The 26,411-nt window shown below is 46.4% G+C and overlaps 1 protein-coding gene across 7 annotated transcripts in view; it reads right to left on the reverse strand.

The window, feature by feature from the left end:
- The window catches only part of TET3 (tet methylcytosine dioxygenase 3), a 103,691-nt gene that overhangs the window by 63,573 nt on the left and 13,707 nt on the right, over positions 1-26,411 (reverse strand). For 4 of the 7 annotated variants that reach the window (XM_057740778.1, XM_057740777.1, XM_057740776.1 and 1 more), the window contains one exon: positions 23,750-23,806. The exons of 1 other annotated variant lie outside the window; for it this stretch is intronic. In XM_057740778.1, coding sequence (XP_057596761.1) covers positions 23,750-23,806 — 57 coding nt within the window. Of the gene's footprint in view, positions 1-23,749; positions 23,807-24,138; positions 24,259-24,753; positions 24,818-26,411 lie in introns of those variants that run through there. 2 more of the 7 variants (XM_057740783.1, XM_057740780.1) reach the window with 2 other exon arrangements.

Here is a 26,411-nt window from a genome sequence, read left to right on the forward strand (position 1 = left end):
GAGATTGTAAATCTACATCATTTGAATTATAAAATGCATTTATTATGACCATTGGCTAATGAAACCTATACATGTCATTTGTGTTTATTTAGGTTTATGTACACAGCTCTGATACTGTGTTCAGAAAACTTCAAGGCTACAAAGCATGAAATGTACACTATGATACAGTGAGTAAAGGCTAAGGAGGATGGAAATCAGACTCAAAGCAGGGTCTCATTTGAGGTGCCAAGGTAGTGTTGGCATTGGGCCTTGAAACCAAGAAAAGACATATTAGAAGCCCAGGTGGACAGGCAGCTTCCATGGTCCAGCGAGATGGATTCTGCAATCCAAGGTGGGAATCAGAGACCATCTCTCAGTGCTACTCCTAGGAACTTAGGTTCATAAATTTGCACTTCAAAACGTATTTTCTACACATCAGTGGAAACTGAAAACTCAGGATGAGGGGAACAGTTTGGTAAATTACCATACAACTCAGTGGAATATTACACAGCCATAAAAACCCAAAAATTATGAACATCAAGGAAAAATATTGGGTAAAGGGGAAAGTAAATACCATACTGCGTGAACAATGTAAAGCCATGCGTACAAAGTGAAAACAGCTGTAGTAGCCCCCCAAAATTATGAAGTTTCACCTGCAGATGCTATCAGCACATTTTAACAATCACACCTTTCATATATGAATATATAAAATTCTGTATTCATTTACTCATTCCTCCAATAAATACATACTGAGCATTTACTATCTGAGGGTCAGTTTTAGGCACTGGGGATACAGCAGTGACAGAGCAGTCCCTGCCTCATGGACAGACTTTCTACCTGTTTGGATCTGTCTTGGGTCCCCTCAGGAAAGTTCCTTCAGGGCAGACATGTACCACTATCTGTGTGTGGCAGCATAAATCTGTTATGTACTCTGTGACTTGGAGTATGTGATGAAAGCAATGAAAATTGATATTAACTGTAAATTTATCTCTGAGTGAAGCTACCCTTTGTGTAGTTACTGACAGAATATCAAAGACATACGGAAACTCGTTATAGAGCAGGGAAAACCCTGGTGGATGAACCAAGAGAATACAGAAAGATCATAAGAACAGAATGGTAAAGACATTAAAGAAGAGTTTTGGTGAAGATCCTGAGAGAGATGAAGAACAAGAAGTTCTGTCACTGCAAAGTGGAAAATGAAGAGGGAAAAACAAGAAACTCCCACTTCCCAGAAATGACCACAGTTTACACCTGGAACCTTTTTTCTCCTATGCAACATGCACTTGAGTTACAAAATTGGGCTCACTAAATATATTTGGGTTTTTGTAAATAACTTCTTCCCTACTGTATCGTAAGTATTTTCCCATAGTGTTAACTCTTCTTCATGAATTTCATTTCTAATAGTTTTACTGCCTTCCCTGGTACGTATATAGCATACGTAGAGCCCCTGATGTTGAATGTCTAGTTCTCTCACATGTTGCTACACTCCCACGGCACATACTGTCAAGATAGTTTCTATCCTCCTCCTTCCACCTCTATTTGGGCTTGTTACTCCCCTGAGGACAGGGATGGAATACTTGGCACTCAGTCAGGGCTCTGGTCTGCTAAATGGATGGAGTCTAACAGCTCCAACAGTTGTATGTAACAACCTTGATAAGAACAGGTAGGATTTCACTCACAGTAGCACAAGGGCTTCATCTCATCTGGGTGACAACTTAGAAGGTATGTCTCTAGTCTGCCTTTGGGGAGGAATATTATGCAGCCATTAAAAGGAATGAAGTACTGATACATGTTACAACATAGAGGAACCCCGAAAACATTATGTTAAGTGAAAGAAGCCAGATACAAAAGGCCACATATTATATGACTCCACTTATATGAAATGTCCAGGGACTTCCCTGGCAGTCCAGTGGTTAAGAATCTGCCTTCCTGCTTTATCATTCACCTGCTGATGGGCATTTAGGTTGCTTCCATGTCCTGGCTATTGTAAATAGTGCTGCAATGAACACTGTGGCGCACGTATCTTTTTGGGTTTTTGTTTTGTTTGTTTTTGTTTTTGTTTTTTTTTGGAGGGGTAACCCAGATATGGCATGTATCTTTTTGAATTATGGTTCAGCATTGACATATATACACTACCAAATGTAAAATAGATAGCTAGTGGGAAGCTGCTGCATAACACATGGAGATCAACTCGATGATTGGTGATGACATAGAAGGGTGTGAGAGGGAGGGTGGGAGGGGAGGGAGGCTCAAGAGGGAGGAGATATGTGGATATATGTATAAATACAGCTGATTCACTTCGTTGCAGAGCGGAAACTTGCACAACAGTGTAAAGCAATTATACTCCAATAAAGATATGGGGAAAAAAAAAAAAAGAAAGAATTTGCCTTCCAGGGGACGCAGGTTCAGTCCCTTGTTGGGGAACTAAGATCCCACATGCCGGGGCAACTAAGCCCAAGCGCCGCAACTACTAAACCCACACACCTCAACTACTAAGCCTGCGTGCTCTAGAGCCCGTGGGCCCCAACTAGAGAGCCCGTAAGCTCTGAAGCCTGCACACCACAGCTAGAGAAGCCCGCACACTGCAACTAGAGAGAAGCCTGCAATGAAGACACAGCACAGCCAAAAATTTAAAAAAAAAAAAAAAAGCCCAAATTAGTCAAATCCATAGAGACAAAAACATTAGTGGTTGCCTAAGGCTGAGGGGATTGAGGGAAACAAAAAGGGTGTGAATACTAGTGGGCAGAGTTGCTTTTGGGGATGATAGAAATGTTCTTACATAGTGCTGATGGTTGCACATCTCTGGGAATATACTAAAACCACCGAATTGTACACTTTAAATGGAGAAATTGCATGTTATGTGAACTATATCTCAATAAAACTGTAATTTAAAAAAGTCTTTACAGAGACTTCCCTGGTGGCACTGTGGTTAAGACTGCATGTTCCCAATGTAGGGGGCCCAGGTTCAATCCCTGGTCAGGGAATTAGATCCCACATGCATGCCGCAACTAAGAGTTTGCATGCCACAACTAAGGAACCTGCATGCCGCAACTAAGGAGCCATTCAGCCACAACTAAGGAGCCCACCTGCCACAACTTAGACCCAGCGCAACCAAATAAAAATAAACAAATATTTTTAAAAACAAACAAAAAAATCTTTAGAGAAAATCTTTCATTTCTATCTCCGTAAGAAACATTACGACAAAAGCAGAAAATGAACACTTGCTCCAGGAGAGGAGGGCTGAGCTGGTGAGCCCACCCCAAAGGTGGAGGGAAAAGGATAGAGGAATGACAGGAATATCATAAAAAACTCTTCTTAGTAACTCCCTCACAAAAGCGTTTATCAGTCCCCTTATTTCCTCATTGGGTTACAAGTGAAAGTGAAAATAAGAGAGGCCTTATTTCAGGGAAAGCAGTGGTGGTCAAGATGGGGAGACCACCTCCCATTCCACTGCCAAGTTTTGAAGGGAAGGACCCCTTATGACAGCAGAGTCATAACTTCAAAGAAGCTTGGCAAGCAAGCTGGTATGGCCACGAGCTCTGGGTTGAGGAAGAAAGAGATGAGCTCTGAAAATGTATATACCAAGGTCCCCAAAACCAAGAATCATTGACATAAAACCTGCTGAGCAGCTGAACAGAGTCACAGATAAGTCAGACATGAAATGTAGGGTGGTTCAGAAGGTCCTTAGTATTTAAAAAAAGGCAGGGGGAGAAGTTTGCAAGAGATTCAGTAAAATTATAATAAGATAAAGAATATGTATTAAGCAATTAGCATGCCATTAAAAAGCTGCTCTGCTGAAAAAATGAATGTTTTTTGCATACTCACAATGCATGAGGGTACTACCACTGCAAGATAACCTTACAGTCAACTATCTGTTCCATGTCCCCCTTGTAATGTAAATAACTGCTCCAGAACCTCCACAGAAGGACTGGAACAGGTGGGCAGGTGACCTGCTAGCTCTTGCCCAGCTTTGTGACATATCTAAGGCCCCCACTTTTGGCTGTCTGGCCACTAACTCCAAAATTGCCAAGGGGGGTCTTCCCTGGTAGCACAGTAGTTAAGAATCCACCTGCCAATGCAGGAGATACAGGTTCGATCCCTAGTCCGGGAAGATCCCACATGCCAGGAAGCAACAAAGCCCGTGTGCCACAACTACTGAGCCTGCACTCTAGAGACCTTGAGCCACAACTGCTGAGCCCGTGTGCCACAACTACTGAAGCCCACGCACCTAGAGCCAGTGCTCCGCAACAAGAGAAGCCACTGAAATGAGAAGCCTGCACACCTCAACAAAGAGTAGCCCTGTTTTCTGCAACTAGAGAAAGCCCACATGCAGCAACAAAGACCCAACGCAGCCAATAAATACATACATACATACATAAATTTATTTATTTTAAAAAATTGCCAAGGGGGGTTAATCCCACACCCCCAGCCCAAGGTGTCACTCATCAGAAAGCAGCGATGCCCCACCCAAGGCAGGGAGATCCTTGTTCTTTCTTCAGCCCTTTTCTCAAAAGGAAGTGGCAATGGCTGGACCAGTTTTTGTTTGTTTCAAATTAGAAGCATATTTTTATTTGATTTCAGTTATCAGTTTTATTATTCAGATATTTGCCCCCATTTTTTTCTACTTGACTCAGAGGCTGGAGAAATGCTAATATGTATATAATGTTCCAGGTATGTTCTAAGAGCTTTACATTTTCCATCCTCATAACACCTTATTTTACATAAGAGAAAACTGAAGCATAGGAGGCTAAGTAACTTGTCCCAAGGTAATGCCGGCTGGACCAGTCTTAAAGTCCCTCTCTCTCACACCTCCGGCCATGATCCCTGGCCAACACCAAACAAGCTAGGGAAGGCGTGGGGAGGGGCGCTGTGGCCTGGCATTGCAGGGGCAAAGGGAAGTGCAGAAGAAGGCCCTGCCCCACCTCTCTGCCTGGTGAGTTGGCGAATGAGAAAGTCCTAGGAGTTAAGTGTTCACCTGAACTGGAGGGGCATGTGACCAGAAGAGCACCTGAGCAGGGAGACCAGATTCCCAGCTCCAGCTCTTCTAAGGCTGTTTGGCTGTAAGTTCTGAACAAGTCATTTTATCTATCTGGACCTCAAATTTCTCACTTGTTTAAAAAAAAAAGAAAAAAGAAACGGTCAGGAAAAACTGAGATTCTGCTCCAGATAAAAGGAGACTAAAAAATCTAACCAATGAATATGTGTGATCTGGGGTATTTCTCCTACAAAAGAGGTAGTGACAACTGGCAAAATTTAAATCAGGTCTGCAGATCAGTGTTATTAGTGCTCACCAGGTCTGTAGATTAAGTCTGTATTGGTGTTGCATCTGTATTAATTTCCTGATTTTGATCATTGCACTGTGGTTATTTAAGTGATTTTAGAAAATCCACGCTCAGGTATTTAGAAGTAAAGGGTGTCGCATTTGCTACTTACTTTCAAATGGTTCAAATAAAAATTAAAGAGAAAGAGAGAAAAGAATAAGGCAAATGTAGCAAAACGTTAACATTTGGGGATCCCAGTGAAGAGAATTCTTTGTACTATTCTTGCAACTTTTCTGAAACTCTGAAATTGTGCCAAAATCAAAATATTTTTAAAAAGAGTTATGTTACTAATGATCTCTAAGGCTCTTCCAGTTTCTGTGAAAAGGTAACGTTATCCGCACCTTACAGATGAGGCGCAGGAAACAGGGTGAGTATCGCTCCTCAGCAGCAGGAGGAGGGCTCAAGAACTCGGGGTCTTTGACTCAAGTCCTCCCCTGCCACCAGACCCCAAGTTCTCTCAACCCCTGAAGGACAGTGAGCCCGAGACACTACCCCAGGCACTGAACGAGAACTGCAGAGCAGAAGGCAAGTAAGAAAGAGGACACCTGGGCAATGTCGGGCTGGCTGTCAGAAGAATCGGAGAGCCTCAGAATGTGGGCCACTCCACCCTACCTAGACCCCCCCTCCCCTCCCCCCCCACACACAGAGCACATGCTAGGGGGCTAACCTGAAGCTTCAGCAACACACACGAGCTCCAAGAGAACACACAGGCCCACGTGGAGCACAGAATTGCAGTCTGAGCTGACAAGCAGTACAGTCCTGGGAGGATGGCCTTCAGCCCTCTCTGACCAAAAAGAACATGACATCTGGAAACCTTAAGTAAGTCTCCTAAATAACTCTAGGGTCAAGAGGAAAACAATATCAAAATCACAATTACATTTATTTCCAATCTGTTTATGCTAGTTGTACTTGTTATAGTAAGTATGTACTTTCAATATCACTAGTATGTAATCTGATATCAATATAAAAATAGAATTGTTTCTATGGGGAAAAAAGTCACAATTACAGATTTGAAGATTAATTAATACCAATGAAGGGACTTCCCTGGTTGCACAGTGGTTAAGAATCCACCTGCCAATGCAGGAGGCATAGGTTTGATCCCTGGTCCGGGAAGATCCCACATGACGCGGAGCAACTAAGCCTGTGCACCACAACTACTGAGCCTGTGCTCTAGAGCCAGAGAGCCACCACTACTGAGCCCGCACACCTAGAGCCCATGCTCCACAACAAGAGAAGCCACCAAAAAGAGAAGTCCGCACTGCACTGAACAGTAGCCTCCACTTTCAGCAACTAGGGAAAGCCCAAGTGCAGCAACGAAGGCCCAATGCAGCCAAAAAAAAAAAAAATTAATACCAATGGAAACAACAGTTACTAACAGAGAAAAATTCATGCTTCTATAATACTTTTTTTTTTTTTTTAATTTATTGGCTGTGTTGAGTCTTCGTTGCTGTGCGCGGGCTTTCTCTAGTTGCAGAGAGTTGGGGCTACTCTTCGTTGAGGTGTGTGGGCTTCTCATTGCGGTGGCTTCTCTCGTGGAGCACGGGCTCTAGGCACGCGGGCTTCAGTAGTTGTGGCACACGGGCTTTGTTGCTTCGTGGCATGTGGGATCTTCCTGGAGCAGGGCTCAAACCCGTGTTCCCTGAATTGGCAGGTGGATTCTTAACCACTGTGCTACCAGGGAAGCCCTACAGTACTTTTGTTAAGAAAGAGAAATCAGTAGAGATAAAGACAGAAACAGCTGATTAGAAAACAAAATGTAGTGGTATTTATAAATGAATCTAAGAGATGGTTCACCAAAAGGCCAATAAAATGAGCAAACTTCTGGATAGGCTCATCATTTTTAAAAGAAAACATAAAAATTTACATCAGAAATGTAAAAAGAATATAACCATCATCAATGATTAAGACACGAAGTGCTTTACTAAAAAGTTGGAAACATAGATGAAAGGATGATTTTCTAGGAAAATTTATTCAAGAAGAGGTGGAAATATTGAAAATATTAATCAGGAAACAAACAGAAATTTGTCAGAGAGCTACCCTCGAAAAAAGGCACGAGGCCCAGTAGCTGTTTATTATGTTATTTTTCTAGTTTATAAAAATGTTGATCTCTCTTCTTTAATTATCCCAGATCCCTGTGAGGTAGGCACTACCTCTCTATTTTACAGACAAGAACTCCGAGGGCTCTGAATGGCCAAGGCAATGTCTCTAGGTCACGCAGCCAGATGTGGCCACAGCCTGATATTTCCAGAAGGCCCAAAAAAACTCAGGGTTTTAAAATGCTCCTTAAGTACCTCTGTGATCAGCCAGGTTTGGAAACTTCTGGCCCTTGCTACTTAAAGTGTGGCTCAGAGAATTCCCTGGTTGTCCAGTGGTTAGGACTCTGCGCTTTTACTGCCGAGGGCACAGGTTCAATCCCTGGGTGGTGAACTAAGATCCCACAAACCTTGCAGCAGGGCTAAATAAAGTGTGGTCCAATGAACACCAGCAGCAGCATCACCAGAGAGCTTGTTAGAAATGCAGAATCACAGGTCACACTCCAGACCTGCTGAATTAGAAAATGTATTGTAGGGACTTCCCTGGTGGCTCAGTGGTTAAGAATCTTCCTGCCAATGCAGGGCACATGGGTTCGAGCCCTGGGCCAGGAAGATCTCACATGCCACGGAGCAACAAAGCCCATGTGCCACAACTACTGAGCCTGTGCTCTAGAGCTTGTGACCCACCACTATTGAGCCCGTGTGCCACAACTGCTGAAGCCCACACACCTAGAGCCTGTGCTCTGAAATAAGAGAAGCCACCACAATGAGAAACCCGTGCACTGCAACAAAGAGTAGCCCCTGCTTGCCACAACTAGACAAAGCCCACACGTACAACAAAGACCCAACACAACACAGCCAATAAATAAATAAATAAATAAATAAATAAAAATAAAGCAATAAATCAAAAAAAAAAAGAAAATATATTGTACAGAAAATTCCAGGTGATTTGGATGAACATTAAAATGTGAGAAGCACAGGTCTGCCTATATCTGTCTGATCTTGTCCAATTCCTCTTAAAATATGCAAAAGCAGTGCCTGTTCTTTTTGTGAAAAAATAAATAAATAAATAAACAAAAAACCAACAACAACTGATAAACTACTAGAACTAGATTTACTCATAAAAACATATTAAAAAGTAGTTTGGCAAAGTAAAACGAAAACATTAAAAAATTAAAAGACATTTGTAATATTTGCCAAGGTACTGTAAAGCATTAATACCACTAACATAGGGACTTCCCTGGTGGTCCAGTAGTAAAGAATCCGTCCTGCAATTCAGGGGACGTGGGTACTATCCCTAGTCGAAGCAGCTAAGCCTGTGTGCCACAACTACTAAGCCTGTGCGCTAGAGCCCGAGAACCATAACTACTGAGTCCGAGTGCCACAACTACTGAAGCCCGTGCACCTAGAGCCCATGCTCTGCAACAAGAGAAGCCACTACAACGAGAAGCTCGCACACCGCAACCAAGAGGAGCCCTTGCTCACCACAACTAGAGAAAGTCCCCGAGGAGCAACAAAGACCCAACGCAGCCAATAAATTAATAAAAATTTTTAAATGGGTTAATCATTAGAAAAAGAAAGATAGGCAAAGCAAATTAAAATACATTCACAAAGTACAGATCACAACTAAATATAGCAATAAAAATTTTGCAAATCAAAACATTTTACACCAATTTTTATACAAATTAAAAACAGCTTATAATAAACATGCATTATTTTTATAATCAGGGGGTAAAAAATCAATAAAGACATTTAAATCTTTAAAAATATGACTGTTATAAAGTTTCAAAAGCTATAAAAATGTTAACAGGAGGTCTGAGTGGTAAAATTACAGATGTTTTATTTTCTCTATATACATACCTGAACTTCCTGATTTTTCTACAATGAATTTGCATTCTTTGTAACAGACAACAAAAAAGTTAACTATTTCCTAGAGTCTGATCGTATCTGAAATTTAACAGCTGTTATACTTAGTCTCATTTGGTTTTTCAAAAGTGTTTGTATAATGCCTTTGCACAAACCATCACAGTACTTAAAGGCATGTCTTTCCTGTCCTCATCAAGCATTAGGAACCCCAAATAAACAAAGTCCCTTTTACATTACTCCACAAACCTGAAGTTTTTCAAACTCCTGCGGGCAGAGGAATTACCTGTAGGAAGCTGGGCGCAGACGCAGATTCCCAGGTTCCACCCCCAGATATCAACCCTGTGTGCCTACGGAGGGGACTCAAACTACCCTTTGAAAATCCCCCTCCAATAACCCTATGGGAGTGAGGGTGAGCGCAGAAAAGCAGGAAGTCCCAGCTAGTTCAGAAACTGGGTGGACAGAGGGTCTTATTGGTTGGCAGGGAACATCAGTCTCTTTCCACCCACCATGTGCACACACAGGCTCCACCTGCCAGTGGTAAATGCCTCTACTCCTGGAAGAGAGCGGCAAGCAGGCAGGGGGCAGTGCTAGGAAAAGGCTTTCTCCAACAGGTGAGCCTAAGCCCTGAGCAGCCCCAAGCTGCAGCCTAAGCCCCAAGCCCCAACTGCCAAAATGCGCTCTGCTCCGGGAGAAGGCACTTGGAACAGCTCCACGGGTTCACGGAGGCCCATCTGTCAAGTTTCTGCTCAGCACCCTGAGAAGGCAGCTCTTCCAGAGCTGGCAGAGATGCGGCTGTGGCTGCCACAAGGAGCCCCAGGACTCAGCACGGCCTGGGTCGGGCCCATGGTGACCTCCCAGGTGGGTACCAGGAGAAGGAGTAAGACTTGGATGGGGCAGGGGCCCAGAGCAGTGCTCCTGCTTCCTCCTCAACCTCATGGCTGTACCCTGGGTTCCACCATTTCCGGGCAATTTAAATGAACTAGCAGAAGAGCCAGAGAAAGTGTTTCTATCTCCTCTGCCACCCTGAGCACTGAAGGTGGGGGAAGCACAGACTACAGGCTAAATGAGAACCACTCACTGCTGCAGTCAAACACAACACGGTGACATACTGAACCAGATGCGCAATGGTACAGAGTGGTTGGCAAGTGGCTCACAGCCCACCTCTAATTGCTACTTCTTTTACATGTACAAGCCAAGTTGATTCCCTCCCCCACCTTCTTTTTACACAGGCCATGAGGCAGAAATCCCAACCTCTGCGTAACAGCAGCAGGGATTCTCGTCTCTCCAGGTCTGTAGCCCCCATACCCCAGGGATGAGGGGTCCTTCATTCATGGGTCCTGGTGGGTCCTGCCTTCCTAGGAAGCAGCGATCAGAGACCTGTGGTTATGGGAAGACCAGCAGCGGAGAGAGGCAGAGTGGCTGGTCCTGGTGGACAGCTCCACCAAGAAAAGGTGCCTTCCATTCCCCAATTACAAGTAAAAACTTAAAATGAAAACAAAAGGACTTCCCTGGTGGCACAATGGTTAAGAATCCACCTGCCAATGCAGGGGACACGGGTTCGAGTCCTGGTATGGGAATACCCCACATGCCCCGGAGCAACTAAACCCATACGCCACAACTACTGAGCCTGTGTTCTAGAGCCCACAAGCCACAACTGAGTCCGCATGCCACAACTATTGAAGCCCGCGTGCCTAGAGCCCATGCTCCACAATGAGAAGCCTGCGCACCACAACAGAGTACCCCCGCCCAACGCAACTAGAGAAAGCCCATGCACAGCAACAAAGACCCCAAAAAATAAATTAAATAAAAACAAATCAAAAAAAAAAAAAAAAACACAATGAGGAGGATTAGCACATTGATAGGAATAAACTTCACCTAGAAATTCTGGGGGCATGCAGGGTGGGGTCACAGACTCCGGAGGAGAACAGTAGAGAGAAGAGGAGAGACACTACATTTGAGTAAGGAAAGCAGCCACACAGACGCAGAGCCAAGTTCACCAGTGGTCTTACAAGCTCTGCTTTCAGCCTTGATGAATCCTCATCCCCAGTGAGCAGTTGCAGATAAGTCTGTTTTATGCTGCGTTCAGGTGTCTGGGAATCACGAAGGCAGCTCTCCCTATTACTTAGCGCTAATGAGGGTTAATGACCAGTGGGTGGTCAGTCCCAGTGTAATTATGAGGTGTGGGTTCAGAGGGCTCCTCCCTGTATTATCAGCCTGTGGGAAAGTGGCCCAGGACCTTCTTTTGACTGTGGGGACAGTGGGGGTGCCCCATCTCTGTTATCCAGCTCACAGCTTCCAGGCTTGGCGCCAGGGCTGCTTTAGATTCTGCTCCTCACATTGGCCTAGGTTGTCACACTTTGAGGAGGTGAAGCTCATTGTCTCTGTCATCAATTTGATTCCACAGCATTTATTAAAAGGATTTAATGCATGCCAGGCTTTGTGCCAGGTACTGGGGAACGAGCTGGAGTAAGATGAGCACCTCACCATTAGGAATTCATACCAGGCACTAAAGTATCGCTGCATTGGTACAAACAGTGCATACGGGGAGTGAGGGAACAAGGGGCTGCTTGGCCATCACAGAGCAGCTGACAAAAACCAGAGCATTTCTAATACACCTGCGGTAACAAGCTAGAAAGTGAAAGGGCAAAGAAACCCAACAGAACCTACAGTATCCGAGGAATAAGCTTAATGAGAAACGTATAAGACCCATATGAAGAAAACTTTAAAAAACTTTGATGGACACACAAAAAGACTAGAATAAACAGATATTTCCTATTCCCTGGATCGGAAGACTCATTATAAAGCTGTCCATTCTCCCCCAAATAATCTATAAATTCCATGTGATCCTAACTGAAAAATCCCAATGTTTTTCACAGAACTTGACAAATTGTTTATAAGCTTATTTGGAAAAGGAAATTATTTGGCAAAAGAAAAGCCAAAGAAATGTTGTGGAAAAAAATGAGTTTGTTTTTGTTTAAACCAAATTGTTATATAAAAACTGCAGTAATTAAAACAATGAAATACTGACACAGAACTAGACAAATAATTCAATGCAACTGAAGAGAGGCCCTAAAACATTTGCGCATGAATATGTGGGTATTTATAAAATGCTTAAGGTAGAATTATAAACCATTTGGGAAACTATAAATATTTAATAAACAAACTGGAGATAACAGACTATTTGGGAAAAATCAATCCCTATCTTATACCATATACAAAAATAAATCTCAGTCTAGAGAGATCTAAATATGTAAAGTAAAAGTATACTATAAAGTAAAAACCTGGATGCCAAAATACTGATGAATTTCGATTGTACGAAAATCAAATTCCATTTGACAAACACAGTGAAAGACAAATGAGAGGCCAAAATTTTTTTCAAAATATAACTGAGGTTAATATTGATAATATATTAAGAACTTTAATGGATCAATAAAAAGACAATCTAATTTAAACTGGGTAATGGATATAACAAGTAATACACAGAATAAGTGCAAAATGATTAACATTTAAAACATTCTCAGGAATTCCCTGGCAGTCCAGTGGTTAGGACTTGGCACTTTCACTGCAATGGCCTGCGTTCAATCCCTGGTTAGGGAACTAAGATTCTGCAAGCCACAGCGTGGCCAAAACAAATAAATAAGTAAAACATTCTCAAGTTTACTAATAAAATAAACTAATATGATATATCCTTTTTCATCTACCAAACTGACAAAAATTAAAAACTGATAACTGCTCAATGTTAGTAAGGAGTAAATTTGATAGATATTATCAAGTTACCTTTTGGAGGGTAATTTGGTGGTGTCAAAACTCCATTCGTATGATTCTGTCCTATACAATAACTTGAACAAATAACCCCCAAATATATGTACAAATATGTAAACTACTATGTAAGCTACTACATCATTTATAACTGCAAGAAACTGGAACTGTAAATGTCCACCAATAGGAAACAATTACAATAAACCCATAAAATGAAAGACTCCACAGCCATTTAAAAGGCTAAGATAAGTGAACTGACACAGAAAGATGGCCTCAACATATTATGAACGAATAAAAGATTACCCCACATGTATATGTAGAACTGATTCACTTTGCTGTACAGCAGAAAGTAACACAACCTTTTAAATCAACTACACTCCAATAAAAATTAAAAAACAAATAAAATAAAATATACTGTATTTTTTATAAAAAGAAAAAAAAGTTACCCCCAAAAAGGTATGGTAGGAACACATTACTGCAGGAAAGGCAGTAAATTCATGTGCTCATTTTGAGTTGTTAATAGAAACTATACTGGGATGGAGAAGATATAGGGATTTTCAGTTTCCAATTTATATATTTTGATATTATTTTACTTCTTTAAATGGGCATGTATTACTTTTATTTAACGTCCAAAAATTTCATTTCCATTTTGGAAAAAGGAAAAAAAGAAAAAAAAAAGAATAATAATAATATTGCCATTGGGGGACTTCCCTGGTGGCCCACTGGTTAAGAATCCACCTTCCAACGCAGGGGATGTGGGTTTGATCCCTGGTCAGGGAACTAAGATCCACATGCCGGAGGGCAATGAAGCCCATGTGCCACAACTGCTGGGTCTGCTCCCTGTGCACCACAACTATAGAGAAGCCTGAGAGCCACAGTGAAAGATCCCGCATGCCACAACGAAGAACCCACGTGCTGCAACTAAGACCTGACACAGCCTAATTAATTACTTAATTTTTTTAAATTACCTTAAAAAAAAATAATATTGCCATTGGTTTCTAGGTTGAACTCGAAGTTCATCCCTTCTCTGTCCCCTTCCCATACCCTCCCCCTGGACTTTACTGTTCTCTAGGGAGTCAAGATAAAGGGTGAGAAACTCTACCCACCAAGGTGTTGCACTGTCTCCCCCTAGGGTAACCCCGGAGCCAAGTCCTTCTCTGCTGGCTTGAGCAAGTTCAGGGGGCTACAGAGGCCTCCCCTCATCACAGCAGGCCCTGCTGGACCCAGAGAGGGGAGACTCTGCCTTCCCAATTGGGATCATCGTTGCTAGTACCCTGAGTTCTAGGAGGGAATACAGAAATGGATTTTAAGTGGAGCGCAGGAAGAGACAGATGCCCACGCTTTCTCCTAGCACTATGGATGCCTCACTTGTCTTCTACTGTCCTCTCCATCTTAGGACATTATTCACAGCCTCAGGGACACCAACTGGGCCACAGCTTACAGAGGTGCATAAAAGAAGCAGGGAGCAAGACTTGAACCTGCAGCCTAGGTCAGCTCAGCCAGGCCATGAGCTCTGAGTCAAACATTTCTCTCTCTCTCTCCCCCCTTAGCTTCTAGCTTCATTTTCTCTGGTGCTAATGTGTGAGGCTTTTCTACATACTTCTAAAACTTTCATTCTGGGCTTAGGATATGCTCTGGTCCTAGCAATTCAAATTGATTTTGCTTATTAGGTTTAAAAAAAATGTCTTCCACAGGTCCTGTCTGCTAAGCTGGTAAGCTACTACTAGGTCCCTTCCTACGGGTTTGGAGACATAGCCCCCAGAAGGAAGCAAGCACTGCATTGCCTGGCCTTGCCATGTTTCCACATAAAGGGATTCTCTGCTAGGCTCATGTCAGCAGGAAGGGAGTCAGGCTACATCAGGACTTGGTATTTTCACTTTGGGTAAGCCACCAGCATCTTCCCAAGAGCTCCAGCAGACATAAAATATCAAAACCTAGAGAATGAGGTCACAGTGCAACTTAGAGAAAAAGTCATATTTTAAAGTGTGTTTGTGATCAAAGAAGAACAAAGTAGACAAAGATAGAAAAAATAGTGTCCTAAGGATCCAACTGAGAATCTAGAAAAAGCACATACCAAATAAACCTAAGAAAAAGACACTTAATGAAAACTAAAGTAGAAATTAATGCTTTAGAAAATAGAAAGCACAACTGAAAAATCTATCTGCTTTTATATTACATAAAACTGGCAAAGCTAAGAAAAGAGAAAAAATTATAACATTAGAAATTAAGAAAGTGAAAAAAATCACAGATACCGAGGAAACTGAAAAGCAATAACTGTATATGCATTGTGCTATCAATAGTAAACTTAAAAATAGATCTCACAGAAAGTAAATGTTTTATACCAATAGCCACAGGGGAAAAAATTCCAAAAGCTGCAAAGTCCCATCCTTCAAAAAAGGTACTAGGCTCAGACAGTTTCATCAACAGATTCTTTTTTTTCCAAATCCCTAAGGAATGAAATGACTATTTAAACTATATTTAGGGCTTCCCTCGTGGTGCAGTGGTTAAGAATCTGCCTGCCACTGCAGGGGACATGGGTTCGATCCCTGGTCCGGGAAGATCTCACATGCCACGGAGCAACTAAGCCCATGCACCACAACTACTGAGCCTGGGCTCTAGAGCCCATGAGCCACAACTATTGAGAACCCACGTGCCACAACTACTGAAGCCCATGTGCCTAGAGCCCATGCTCTGCAACAAGAGAAGCCACCGCAATGAGAAGCCTGTGCACCACAATGAACAGCAGCCCCCACTCGCCACAACTAGAGAAAGCCTGTGCGCAGCAATGAAGACCCAACGCAGCCAAGAAAAGAAAGAAAGAAAGAAAGAAAGAAAGAAAGAAAGAAAGAAAGAAAGAAAGAAAGAAAGAAAGAGAAAGAAAAAAAGAAAGAAAATTAATTTATTAAACTATATTTAAACTGTTCCAGAGCATAAAGAATAAAAGTTTCACAATGCATTACATGAAGTTCCCATTACTCTAATACCAACATCTGACAATGACAACACAAAATGAAAATTATAGGTCAATCTCATTCACAAATACCGATGCAAAACTCCCACGTTAATAAATCAAATCGAAACAGCATGTTTAAAAAAATTACCCATTACCAACCATGGGCACAGTCAAGGAATGCAAAGACAGTTCAGAAAACAGAAAGTATTAAGAACTATATTAACACAATTCACCTTATTAGTAGGTGAAGAAGAAGTATCTTTTACCTTCAAACTGTGTTAAAAAGATATCCCTGGCCTCAATTCCAGTTCCACCTCCTTATGAAACATCGGGCCTTGGTCATACTACTATCCTGAATCTCAGTTTTCTTATCTGAAAGATGGGGCTGTCACCACCTGACTTGGAGCTGTCATGAGAACTACGAGAGACAGAACTGTGAAAACTTTGTCCCATGAGACACACACATGGTAAGTGCTTAACAGATAGGACTGCAGTTGGTTATTATGTAGGGGAAAGTGGGCTATGGTGCAGCATGACTCCATTTTTCAAGCAACACAGAACAAGCGTCTGGTGTGCACAGAATCAAGTGTAGAGGGATACTCCAGTTAAAAGTGCTTAACCAGGCTGTGAATCATGGACAAATTCCTTCCCTTCTATTTATTTCTATTTTCTAATTTTTCCAAAGAACATGTAGTATCTGTATAATCAAAAAAGAGAATAAAAAGCCAAAAAATGTTACAGGCTTTTGGATTTAGCTAAGATTAAGGACTGGCAAGCCTAAAGGCCAAGGTTGAAAAGGAAATAAAGGGTAGACAGAATAGAGGGTAACACCAGGGAGGGGCTTGCAGGACTCCTCTGCCCCATGCCCTGTCACAGCGAAACCCACTCAGTTTCAGGAACACCCACAAAGGCGCCTACGTGGGTGTTCCTGACAGAGGACCAGCTGAAGCCCTCCAGGCTGAAAGCCCGCACACACTGCTGCACTAAGCACAGCCTCACCTACTTTGCCCAAATGCCACAGAAATTCTTAACAATGGCAATGGGGCAAGGGTACCCATTTCTTGATCCAGGTGCTGGTTACACAGGTGTACTTACTTTGTGAAAATTCACCAAACTGTACACAGTATGTGCTTTTTTTGTGTGTATGCTACCCTTCAATAAAAAGTTTTTTAAAATTAAAAGCTAAGAGGAGAACACTTAGTTTCTGTCATCAGCTACAGATTTTCCCTCTTAAATTCTGTTTTTAACATGAACTTATAGATCAGTTTCATGGAACGGAACATTCAATCCAGTATTTCATCTGACATGTCTCCTTGTCTTAATAAATACAGAGTCTGGAAAGATTTTCACTATAATTATCAACAGGTGAGAAAAAAATTCCAGGGCAACCCAGGGATATAGGAGACAAGGGAAAAGCCAAAATGAATGAGGGCAGTGGCTCTCAACCCTGAGTGCACAATTAAATCATCTGGGAGCTTTGAAAAATGCTAGGGTCTGGGCTACACCCCAGACCAATTACATCAGATTCTCCAGGGCTGAGGCCTAGACATTGATTTTTTTTTTTTTTTAAAGCACCACGGAAGATTCTAATATGCACTAAACTACCTGAACCAGAGGGCCCAGCCACTGGAAGCTCTCAAGGCAAGTTGAAGCGTGGCCCCTGCCAATCCTGGTGGAGGTGGTGGACAGGGAGCAAGTGTTTAGGGCTGAAGTGCCCTGCCACCCACCCAGGTCTTCCTCCACATGCTGCTTCCCCAGACCTCAGCAGAGAACCAGTGAGGAGCAATGCCCTCCACATGGAGGAGGCAGCCTCTGGAAAGTAAGGGGGAGGGACTTCCCAGGGTTGGACACAGAACCCTGGGCTCTGGCTCCCAGCTGGGTGTTCAGACTGCTCCAGACCACTTGTCAATACAGTCCCAAGACATACACCACTCCAACCACACAACCCCAGAACTAAGCCCTAACTACTACCCAGGGTCCAAATGACACCACTGGGAACCCACAGCTCGAAAACAGGAAACCGAGGAGAAATAACAGTGGAAAAAAGGGCCACAGGGCAGAGGTCAGTGTATAGCTCAATCATCAGGTAGGACCTGGCTCATGGACAAGTGGTAGGGACAGTGAGAAGGGGATGCCATGCAAACCACCTGCCGAGAGGTTCCAGCTCTCACCTCTGGGGCCCTCACGCCCACACATCCTGCATCCACACTACCTAATTATGTGACAGGAACCCACAGGTGTGACCCCAACAGATGGCCATCTTGGCCTGACAGTCCCACAGCAATTTTACAAGCTCCTAGATAATTCTGACACAAGGAGTCCTTTACTCATACCCTGCAAAGCAGTGCTCTTGGAGGCCCTCTCTCTGCTCAGTCCACTTCGAGCTGAGCTCAAAGCACGAGGGGCGAGAGTGGGGATGGGTGGAGGCCATGAAGAGCGTGCTAGAATAGAGAGCACAGGGGGAGAAGAGAAAGGAATCTGCAGTGCCAGGAAAAACAGGGTGGGCATCTCTTAGTCACAGCCTCCAGCATTCCACTGAAAATCCACTTCTGTATCCCCCACTAGAGTTCAGGTGCAGGGCAACAATGATCCCAATTGGAAAGGCACCATCTCCCCTCTCCGGGTCCAACAGAGCCTGGTACAGTCAGGCAGCACCCTCTTCACCCAGCCTGAACTTGTTCAAGCCACCAAACAAAAAAGCTCAGAAGTCAAGGTATCCTGCCCAAGTCAATGGAGCTTTAGTGTCTGGCAGGGCCCAAGTCCACTCCGGCAACTACAGGCCTCAACCTTAACTGTTCTCTTCCTCTAAGTCATGCAGTACACACACATACACACACACACACACACACAGTCCTGCCCCACAAGTTCTGACGATCCATCATTAGAACCTGAGACTTGCAGAGATAAAAGGGCAGAACGGAGGCATCCCTATCTACAGAGGCTGAGATGCAAGTAACATCTTTTGAGGTATTCCAAGAGAATTCTGGGGCAGCAAGATCTCTACTCTTCCAAGTGGTGGCTCTGTACCCAGGATGGAGAGTATGGAAGAGAAGGGTCAAAACAGAGACCCTCCGCTCTCCCAGAAGCAAAATTCTAAAGTAATGCTGTTCAGGGAATGGCCCGTAAACTGTTTATCACCAGTTCACCACAACATAAACACAAGAACCAAGAGTAAGCCCTTAGAAACCAGCACTGCAGGTTGAACCTGCTGCTCCATCCCAGTGTGCCTTCGCTGGACTCCCTCGTCCAATGGCTCACAGATTGGTCAGATGGTGCTGAACTCCTGAGCGGAGTCACACGTGGCTAGAGCTGCCAACCAGCTGTACAAAAGCAGGACCTGTTTTGGTCTGTGACATTTTGAAAATTAGGAAAAGTGGCCCATCTCCCCATTTAGTCTGAGAATAACTTTGGAGGCAACCCCCTTCATTTTATAGAGAAGACTGAAGTCCAAGGACAGCCGCATGGCTAATGAAAGAACCCAAGAGCAGGAGAGTTGGGATTAGAGCGGAAAAGAAACTGGATGACTGCACTTCTCATCCTCCTCTTCCCAGCCAGTGGCCTCACGGGAGCTCCTAAAGCAGTAAGGGCTGCAGGACCCACACGCTTCGAATGAGTAGAAGATAATGTCAGGTTCAAGGTAAACTGCCCAGGCACAGTATTTTCTTTCAGCTTATCCTGAATCTCAAACCCAACACATCTAAAGCCAACACCTTCCTTTCGAAATTAAGCTATTGTCCCAGCTGGTCTATTTCTGACCCCACTACCCTTATCTATAATTGCCAGATCCCAGAAACACTAACTTATTGAAAATACAGTTGGCATGTTGATTCTTCCTTCAAAGTCCCTTGAGGTCCACTGACTCAGTGATGAATGCAGATGTAAAGAGCCAGGGCTGGCTGGGGGCGAGAGGCTTGGGCTGCCACATGCGAGTTCACAACCCCAAATACAAAGATCAAAAGCATTCACTGTAGTTAAAAAACAAAAACAAAAAAAACAAAAACAAAAACCTGCCAGTGCTGATTTTCCCACTCAGTGTTACAGTTTTAGGCAGTTTAGTCACTGTCTTTTATTTCTAGTGATCTCGTGCATATCAAATCATAAAGATTTCTCTTATTTTTCAGGACCTAGTGCTGCACCTGAAACATGGTAAATGCTCAGTAAATGTAAAGACAAAGCGAGGAAGAAAGGGAGATAAAGTGAACGGGGATAGGGTCACAGTTCTGGGTAGCATGATAATTTCTATATTTTAATTGTCACAGCCACCCCAAAGGCTTCTTCAACTAACCCATAAGGAGGCTCTCTCCTCCTCAGAAGCTACAGACAGGCTGGTAAGAAGGGGGAGTCCTCAGCTGACTGCCAGATGCCCGAGCAGGAGAGAAAACAAGGCCAAAAGCCTAGGTCATCAGGGTGGGAAAGACAAGAGACCCAAACACTGAGCCAAACCAAGCCCCCCCCCCCCATACTGCCTGCCCCCATCCCCAGCCAGCCAAACCATTTGCTACAGCCTTGGGGGCATGGGAGGGGGCTTGGCAAGACCACAAGGACCATTTCTAGCAGAAATGTCCACCTGCAGATGGAGGGAGCCCAGCCCAGCACCTAGGTCCCTCCTCAGCCAGCCCAGCAAGGGGGCTAAGGAGCCATCACAGTTACCCCTGCAGGCAGCTCCAGGGCCCGCACCATCGTGCGCAGGAAGGCTCTCCCTTGGTCTCATTCATCTATCTGTACTATAAAGTCCTCCCCCTCACCCATGACATTAAAAAATAGCTGAGGTCCCCAAGGAGGTGGAGCTGAGCTCTGGGACGCCAACGCTACCACGTCTTATGCATGGGGAAGCCCCTCTTTCCATTCTGCAACTCAACTCTGAAATCCTCTCAGTTGGTTCCCTGACATGCTCACCTGCTTCCATATCTCTCCAAGTTCACTACTGCTTGTAAACACACCTCAGAGAGAAAAAGAGTTCCCACTGGACCCTCACAAAGGGCTGGAGAGTGGGAAGGGCAGGCAAGAAAGAACTAGTAGGAAAGCTGAGGATCACAGATCCTGGACAAAAGGAGCAGTGGTCCAAAGGCAAGACAGAAGGCAGAGATCCTGGGCAGTCCCAAAATAGTTTCCACACACCCTCAGCCAGTGGAGACGTCCCATGGGGCAGAGCGTGGGAGCCCAAGAGCAGGGCAGCCTGGTGCTCTCGGCTCTGGGCACTCACTTCTGTCCAGGCTGCCAAGAGGGAGGCGGTGGCAACAGTGTGTGCTATGGCATGTTCCCTGGGGTATCATGGGCAGACACATAACATGCTGGACAGTAAACTGACCACCTGCATTCATCAAGCTCAACTCTATGCCTGTGCTAGGCACGACACACACCCTACATCATAACTATTCTTGAAACCCTGGCAGGACTCAGCACACAGTAGATGAGCACATTGCCACTGGTTGCTGGATACCCCTCACCCAGGGGGCTTACCCACCCTGTGGTCCTGTGCCCACCCCATGGGAACAAAGACTGGGACACCCCTTTGTCCTATGTCCTAGAGTCTTTGCCTGATCTGGACAAGCTCACACACCACACACATCTTCCTACACCACCACCTCCTGATGGAAGAGGATCTGGCAAAATTGCTCTGCTAGGGTATGTGGGACACCACACTCAACTCGCCACCTAAGAAAACTATGGGGTAGGGAAGGCGGCATCAGCAACAGGCAACTCAGATCCGAGAGCTTGCTGGAAGCGCCCAAGCTGGACCAAGAGGAAACTAGGATTTTCCGACAGACAACTCAATAAAAACCAGCACAGACGCGTCAGAGCTTTAAAAACACCGCCAGTTCAGGCCCCACTCTGAAAAGGGGGAAGGAGGAAAACACACTTGAAGGGCATCCTCTGTTTTTCCAGGAAGCCCTGCTCCATGCCCACAACACTAAGGGTAGTGGTATTAGGCTGGGAGCTTCCAGCAGGATGGCAGGGCCAGCAGAATGCAGGCAGGGAGGAATAGAGCACACACTTGGAAAGAGCTGAAGAGAAGCCATCACTAGGCAGGAGGGGGTGCTTTCCGGAGTAAACAAACCTGCCAGCAGTCCTTCCTCCCAGCAGAGAGGGAAGCTCTGGCTGACAAGGCCAAAGACACAGAGGAGGGAGGGAGCTGCCCCCTCCCTGAGCCCATCTGTCCTCATCCCCTTGTTCTACCTTCCCCAGGGTGGTGGGCAGAACAAGTGCACTCCATGATTTCTGTAGCCACAGCCCTCAACAGCACACAGGTGATTACAGCAGTAGGTGGCCAGAGTCGGAAGTGGAGGTGAAACCTAGGAGTTCTGCTCTGGAGAAAGGGCATGGAGTGAGCCCACAGTTCTCTTCCCCACCCACAGCATCACCAGTGTCAACCACCTCTGCCTACCATGGTCTCGTCCCAGGGGGTCGCCCACTACAAGCAGCCTCACCAAGGCTTGCCCAGCTCTCCAGGGGAGCCAATGCCACCTGGCTCTTCTCCTTCCTCCAAAAGCAAAATTCTTACCCTCCCCCAAGCACTTCCTTGCCGTAAATTCCTTTGGGAGGAGGCCAGGGAACCACCCTGGCTCAGGATCCACCCCGCAGCCTCACCCAGCATCCCCCATCCCCTCTGGGAAAGTAGAGCCCCTCCCTGCCAGCATCCCCACCCAGGCACTGAGGGTGGCACTTCTAGCATCTCCAGGGAGCTTCCCACAGTTTTCCCAGGAAGCCGGAGGAGGATTTCCAGGGAGGAAAATCTCAGAGCATCTGGGGACAGGAGCAGCTCACCCACCTGCTACCCAAGCAACCAGATTCCCCCAGCTTCTCACAGGCTCCAGGGGCTGAAGGGGAAGACAGAGCTGGGGCAGGGGCAGGAATGGGCTCCCCTCTCCTAGAAGTCCCACCCAGTCCTCCCCTGCCCACCTGTCCCTACACTCCTTCCCCAGCCTCTCTGCTCTTGACTTGAGAGGCAGCCACACTGAACTGCCTCTTGCTCTGTTTTCTCCACCCTGGGCCAGCAGAGGATACTGCTGAGTAATCCCAAACTCACAGCGGATCCCCAGCCCTGAAAACAGGGCAAAGCCCAAGGAAACCTACTGATCCTGGTCCTTGCCAACCAGGGAGGAACATCTGTGTTTCCTCATAATGGCTTATATTTCACAGACTCTGCCCTGCCCCAAATACCCTAGCCCTGGCCCTGAGACAACCACATGGAGAAACTCAGTGCCCCCATCTCCACTTCCCACGCACCTGGTAACATTCCCTTCCCAGTCCCCCAGACACCAAGCTGCAGAGTAACAGCAGCCGACCGCCTGCAGGATTCCCAGTCATGATGTTGCATCAGCCCCCACCCTACCCAAAATATCCTCACCCCCACCACCTCCTCTCCTCTCCAGCCATCTCCATGGTGACAGCAGCATGACTAATGACACCCTATCAGCTTCAGACTCAGGAGCACAATTCCCCCTCCCCCTTAACACCCCCCCCCCCCCCGGGGATTTCTGCAGATTGGATGCAAACCAACAGTGCCAGGGACATTCTCGAGAGATTTCCAGAGGCAAGGGTGGGGAGTGGGTTGCGTGTCTTAAAAAAAGCAAAAAACCGGTTCAACAAACCCAATCCCAACTGCACCCAAACCATCCAGCTGAGAAAGCAAAAAGAATCCAAACAAAACCCACACAGGCCTGAGAATTCATTGGCCGCCCACACCCCCGCCGCCCCTCCCCCTCAGCTGCTGCTACACACACAGTGGGAGATTAAGGGATCACCAGAGGAGACCCTTTATTTTTATCCAATCCCGTCAAACACTTTACCTCTACCACACACACACACACACACACACACACACACACACAAGGTACCTTGACAGCAGCCCCTTGTCCCCACGGCCCGGCTCCTTCACCAGCCTTTATTTCCACCTGCAAAAGAAGCCGGAGAGACTGATGAGCCAGGCTGACACCAGGAAAGCAGCAAAGTCCTCCTGCTGCACCCCCAGCGCCGCTGCAGGGGAAGGGGGAGAAGGGGAGGCAGGGGGCCTCGGAAAGAAAGGATAGCAGGGACCATCTTCCTGACTCCAGCTGCCACCCAGACGCGCGGTGGATGGGTTCATTCGCCTTCCAGAGTGTTTTTGTTTTCATTTCTCCTTTTTCCACCCTCCCAAGATCCAGGAGGGCTCTGCCCCTCCTCCTGCGTCCGGTCTGGCCTCGTGTCCCCCCCCCCCCCCCCCCCCCGCCCGCCCTGCCCGCTCTACCTCGGCCGGCCTCCTCTGGTGCATCGGCCGGCGGGCCTCCCATTATCCCCGCCGGAGCGCACGGAGGGAGGCACTGCAGAGGCGGCGGCGGCCAGCTGCCGGCTTGGCTCCCCTCCCCGCCGCCGGCAAGGCTGGTGTGGAGGGGGCGGCGCGCTCGCCAGCCAATCCCTGCGGCCGGCCGAGCAGGGGCAGGGCCGTCGGGGGCTGGACCTGCCCAGCCGGGAGGCGGGGGCACAGCCAAGGGTGCCGCGGAGCGGCGCTGGCTGCGGCCCAGGCCTGCCGCGGCTCTCCGGCCGGGGATCCCGGGGCTCCCCCGCCTCCTGCCGAGTCGGGGACCCGAAGGTAAATACCCAGAGGCATCCTCTGCATCTCCAGGGTCAAAGACAGACTGCGTCGGGGTCGAGCAGATGCTGGCGGGATTCCCCCTCAGGCCACTCTCTAGCCCTAGGACACCAGCAAATTGCCTCATCCTAGCAGCAGCTAGCACAGTGCCAGGCGCTATGATAAGAGCAATAGCCCCTGCAATCTTCCAAGAGGAAAAAAAGCCTTGGCAGAATGAACCTTTACCCCATTTTGCAGATGAGGAAACAAGGCAAGATAAGAGAAGTAACTTACCCAAGGTGACACAGCTAGAAAACAGCAGCACTGGGACTCCAAGCCAGGTCTATCCGGCTCTAAAGACCTGACTGACTCTCAACCATTATGCAGTCCTACGCCTCCCTCCCTCCGACAGACTTCCTCTTGAAGCTAACATTGCCTGTGGCTCAAAGCCTCACCAAGTCAGACTTGCCCTCCCTTGCACACAAACACCCACACCTCACCAGGATCACGCATCCCTGGTGCCTGAACATCGGCCACCCCCTCCAGACAGCCTCATCACCGCCACCACCACCATTCTCAATGTTTCCTCCTCATTTAGAAAAGCCACAGGAGGTGGCTCCCCCAGACTTCAGGACTTCCCATCTCCTGGAAAGGCTGAGGAGGGGAGGCAGCCCAGACTCTGAGCCTTTGAAGGCTGCAATACCCAGGAGACTGAAGGAAAAAGAACAGAACGGGGAGAGGAAAGCCCTACAGTTCCTAGGCAACCCAGGAGACATCCTGCTTCACCCCATCCTCTCCCTGTAGCGGAACACCCCAGAGCTTCTGCCTTCCAGGAGGGGGACCCTTTTATAGACTCTGGTACTTATGTATCTGGTTCAGTTCCTGGCTCCACTATCTAGCTGCAGGACCTTGGTGGTGGTACCTTACCTCTCTTAGCCTACTTTGTAGTTCTGTTTTACAGACGAGCAAATAGCAGTTACTTCACACACAGTTGTGAGGATTCTGTGAGAAAATGCAACATGGTGCCTGCCACACTGCAGGTGCTGCCAGCCACCACTCAATTTCTGAGAGCTCATTGTGTGCTACTTCTCATCTCACAGATGTGACTTGTAGGACTAGTTAGGATGTGTGAGAGTGCATCATTTCAGCGATGCGCTCTGCCACCAACTCCACCACACCTGCCCAATTACTGCCCCCTACCTGAAGCCCCAAGGCGGGTACTCAGAACGGGATGAGCTGCCTTAGGAGAGACAGCAAAGCTGGCCTCTGGTGAAGAGACTCCGGGAGGCACCAGGGCCCACACCTGCCTCACCTCTGGGGACAAAGGGCAGCCCTACTGGGCTCCTCCCTAGGGCAGGGAGGAAAGCAGGTGACAAGGCAGGACAAGGAGCAATGTCCAGAGCACGGGCGTCTGCACCCCTTACCTCTTAGGGCTAAGTGAAGTCCCTCATTTACCCTGGTTCCCCAAACCCAGCCACCCACAGTGTGCTGCTGGATAAGAGCAGCTAACACTGCTTGGATAGCAACAATCTACAGTTTATCAACCCCCTGCTACATACCAGGCCCTGCGCCAACCACGCTGTGGGAGCATCTCTTCTGACTTACTCCACACACAACCTTATGGGAAAATGGGCTTAGAGATGTTAAGCTACTTGCTGGTCAACACACAGCTGGTGAGTGGTGAGCTAGAATTCCAACCCAGGTGTTTTTCATCCCAGCTCTTTAAGCCCTCTCTCCCAGCCAACCTCAAGGAAATGCAAAGAGGGATGGGGTTATTTGAACCAGACCACTTCTCTTTAAGCTACAGGTCTGAGAATAGTAATATTTTCATGCCTCAGGGGCTTGACAATGCTGCTCCTTGCCTAGGTTCCCCTGCCTCTCCCCCACCTGACAAGCTAAGATGGTACAAGGCTTAATCCAAACGTCACCTCCCACTGCTTTCTTCCCAGCTC

Source organism: Hippopotamus amphibius, chromosome 7 (genome assembly GCF_030028045.1).
Source record: "Hippopotamus amphibius kiboko isolate mHipAmp2 chromosome 7, mHipAmp2.hap2, whole genome shotgun sequence".
NCBI lineage: Eukaryota > Metazoa > Chordata > Mammalia > Artiodactyla > Hippopotamidae > Hippopotamus > Hippopotamus amphibius.